Below are 4057 nucleotides of genomic sequence, written 5' to 3'. Positions count from 1 at the left end.
AGGTGAGTGTCTGCAGCCCGGATGTGCCGGTGATTGCCTGTAGGGGTTAGGGAGGGGAAGGTGGGGGTTGAGGGGCTGGCTGGGGTACACAGGTCTTGGGAGGGGCAGGGCGAGACTGCACTTGCGCAGGAGAGGTGGGTCAGGCTGGGACAGGCTTGGGGGCACGCGCAGGGGTGGGGGAGTGGGGCAGCAGTGTACAGGGAGGGGGGTCCGGGCAGCACAGTGGGGGTCAGGTGACAGCGTTCAGGTGCGTGGGGTGTGGGGCTAGTCACAGGGCAGGGGGAGACACATGTGAGTGTAGCACATTCAAGGAACCCAGCTTGGCTCCCTTCCTTGCCCCCGTCCCTGTCCGTGCACTCCTGACAGCTCCCGCCTGTCAGGAGATGGACGCGCTGGGCTGTTTGCACTCGTTGACTGGTCTATGGTTCTTTGTGTCTCAGTTCTTCTGCTTTTCAACCAGAACCTCCCTAGGTGATGGAGAAGACCCTCCCAGGTCACTTAACACCCTGGAATTGCTCTCCCGGTCTTTTTTCTGTCAATTTTCTAGCTGTTCTTTCGAGCGGTGGCAATTCAACCTATCCTATTCCACCATCTTCTTGGGAGTCTCAGTTACTATTATATACTAATTTTACAGACATTAAAGTGTTTCATGTACTAAGAAATGATGATCATACATCTATGTGATGATATTAAGAATTACTGATTGCATATGTAGAATGGAATGATTTCTAAATGTTGTGTTAGTTAATTTTTTTTAATGAATAAAAAAAAGTGTTTCATGAATTAATAACCTAAACTCTGGGAAGGAGCCACTATTATCTATCCATTCTTCATCTGTCGATACTTACCATTCTGAATAGATCCCAGGGTTCCTTGAAGCATTGCCCATGGGGCACAAATGTCCCTTAATTTCCCGTACATTTGACCCAGTTTTGGACCATCCTTCATCTTTGACTCCTTCTTACAGCTCCCTTGAATGAATACATATTCTGAGTCTATGTTTTCTACAGCAGCATAACTTCAAAATATAAATAAATGCTCACCAAAGGAGTATTTCACCTATGGCATAAAAAGAAAACTAAAAGCAATTTATTATAATGTAGGGTTATTCCATAAACTATCATTGTGAAAGACATATTGTGTGAAAGTGTATGTGTGTGTTCTTTTTCTTTAGGTTACATGGACTTTGTTTGTAAAGAAAGGGTGACTCCTCCAGGGGTGCATGGATTCGTCCAGATTTGGAGCAAAGCGACTGGGATGACCAAGTCAAAAGAAGCATTCGTGAAAATAGTGGACAAAGAGAAGGAAATTAGACTGGTGGTTCACTTCAAGTCTGAACACTTTATAAGGACTTTTCAGTTAAATAACAATATTACAAGTGTTATCCTTAGACATCACAGGGATAAACAAAGCTACCTGCATTTAGCCCTCCAAAACAGCAGTTCCCTGTTTATCAAGAAATTGTCCTTCAGAGATGCTGAAGAGTTGAAGATATTCCTGGACAGAGTCCATCAAAACAAGTTTCAAAAATCCATGAAACTTGATAGTGCCTTTGACAGCAGGATAACACACCAGAAAATCAGCAAAGCTCCAATTCACAAAGTTTGTGACATGCCAACCTTTGGATCGTTTATTACAGAGAAAGGAAGTAGAACACCTGTCCTTCAGGAGATGCCTTCATTAACATCAGAATTGTTGACACTTGACAGGTCGGGGTTATTAGAAAATCAACGTGGGCAGAGGAAAAGAATGATGTCATCTTGTCTAGAGATGAATGACGACTTCCTGAAAGAGTATAACCCCATACTAAAGAAGAAACACAAGACAGATCCCTTGACTTATGTAGGTAGCAATATGAATAGACAGTTTAATGTTAAAGAGCTAAAAGAGAATGGAAAATTAAAATCTGGACCTTCATCAAAGGCCAATTCTGCGGGAAATCCTAATCTAGATGAGACTGCTCCTATTCAGACTCTCTATGCCAAAGGAAGTTTGAAACTTCCACTGGAGCCAAACTGTAGCCTGAATGACCCAGGACAGAATAACCCCCAGGTGCCATTTGACTCTGACCCAGAACAACTTTGGCAAGGCTTCCCCAATTTGGGAAACACCTGCTACATGAATGCAACTTTACAGTCGCTATTTGCAATTCCATCATTTGCCCATGACTTACTCAGTCAAGGGGTTCCATGGGAGAGCGTTCCTTTTGATGCTCTCATCTTGTGCTTGACCCAGCTGCTTGTTTTGAAAGATACTTCTGGCCCAGAGATCAAGAAAGAGTTACTAGTGAATGTTAAAAATTCCATTTCTGCAGTTGCAGAAATATTCTCTAGCAACATGCAAAATGATGCTCATGAGTTTTTGGGCCAGTGTTTGGATCAGCTGAAAGAGGACATGGAAAAATTAAATACTGTGTGGAAGACTGAGAGGGGGCCTGGGGAAGAAAGTTTATTTCCACAGATTTCTGCTGGCGCTGCTGCCACCAAAGTGTTTGTTTGTCCTGTTGTTGCTAACTTTGAGTTTGAGTTGAAGCGCTCCACTGTCTGTAAAGGGTGTAGTCATGTGGTTTTCAAGAGAGAATTAAATAATTATCTCTCCATCGACCTTCCCCAAGGGATGAGACCATTTCCTTGGTCTCTTCAATACTCTTTTGATCTCTTCTTTAAAGCAGAAGAGCTGGAGTATAATTGTGAGAAGTGCAAGCACAGGGATTCTGTGGCAGTGCACAAATTCAGTAGGCTACCCAGGATTCTTATTGTTCATCTGAAACGCTATTTCTTTAACGATGTTTGGTTGCTTGTGAAAAATGACCAGCAAGTTGATATTCCCAAATACTTAAATTTATCTCATTATTATGATGAAAGCACCAAACCACCCCTTTCCTTATACAGAAATGCACGTATTGGAGACTCCCAAGTCCTGAAAGTTTCTCCAGAGACAATTTCTGGGCTAAGATCAGACAAGGAGGCTGAACCACAAAAGTGTCAGGGCTTCTGTGAAGGGTCAATCCAGGAAAAGCAGCAGAGTGACCAGGGACATATTTCTGGATTAAATATAAGAGAATCAGAATTGATAAATTCAGGAAATGGGACAGCCAGTGAAAAGGAGCTGCCAGCAGCTGACTCAGTGATGGGTCAGGTAGACAACTGTCTTTCCCTGATCTGTGAAGCTGGAGGTAAATCCACCGTCAGCCCAGACACAGGACTTATAGAAGTGCCTGAAAATCCTGAACTCAAGAAATCTGTGAAAACCAACTCATTTGTAGAGTTACATTTTGACAGTGCCATTGAGTCTGCTGAAAATTTTTACGCGGATAAAGAAAACAGCTTTCCTGCAGGATCTCAAGGAATGGTTGAAAAGCTCCAGCAGTGTGATGGGGAGAGAACCAGTGAAGAATTCCATCATCAGGCACTACCTCAAAGCCTTAGGAACCTGGATGCCCAGGAACTTACAGAAGAAGACATCATTAGAGCTGCAGAACTAAGTGGGCAGAAGGCTGGCATGAATTCCCTCTGTGTATCAGAAGTTAAAGCCAGGAAACTGAAAGGAGGTGCCACGGTGGGAGATCCTCCTCATGCTTACCAGCTCATCAGTGTCGTCAGCCATATTGGCAGCTCCCCAGATTCAGGCCATTATGTCAGCGATGTATATGACTTTGAGAGGCAGGCCTGGTTCACTTACAGCGATCTATGGGTATCAGAGATCCAAGAGACTATGATACAAAAGGCCAGGCTTTGCAGTGGATACATCTTCTTTTACATGCACAGTGAAATCTTTGAGGAACTACTTGAAAAGTCAAAGAATTGACTGCTTGCAGCACAGAAGCAGGGGTGACCCTTCAGGAATAAGAGCAAGACTACTCCTTGTACAAACATGCTTGGCTGCCCCCTTTAATATCACGCTTTCATCAATAGAAGGAAAATTCTTAATTCTACCGAATGATGAAGAGACAGAAACACTTATTATGGGGTAAAGAGTTGTTGTAACCTTGCTGTGGACATGCTGGTCTCATAGTTCAGGGTGATAAGCATCTTCCTCTCCCACAAGATTAGAACGG

At 43.6% G+C, this 4057-nt stretch overlaps 1 protein-coding gene across 1 annotated transcript; it reads left to right on the top strand.

The window, feature by feature from the left end:
- Positions 1-1179: 1179 nt before the first annotated feature.
- Positions 1180-3807, top strand: USP29 (ubiquitin specific peptidase 29). The gene has a single exon (XM_077133368.1). The coding sequence runs from the start codon at positions 1180-1182 to the stop codon at positions 3805-3807; it is 2628 nt and encodes an 875-aa protein (XP_076989483.1).
- Positions 3808-4057: the final 250 nt, after the last annotated feature.

The sequence above is a fragment of the Tamandua tetradactyla genome, chromosome 16 (assembly GCF_023851605.1).
Source record: "Tamandua tetradactyla isolate mTamTet1 chromosome 16, mTamTet1.pri, whole genome shotgun sequence".
In the NCBI taxonomy this organism is placed as follows: Eukaryota; Metazoa; Chordata; class Mammalia; order Pilosa; family Myrmecophagidae; genus Tamandua; species Tamandua tetradactyla.
The sequence above is the reverse complement of the archived record's forward strand: the minus strand, read 5'-3'. Positions and strand labels throughout refer to the sequence as shown.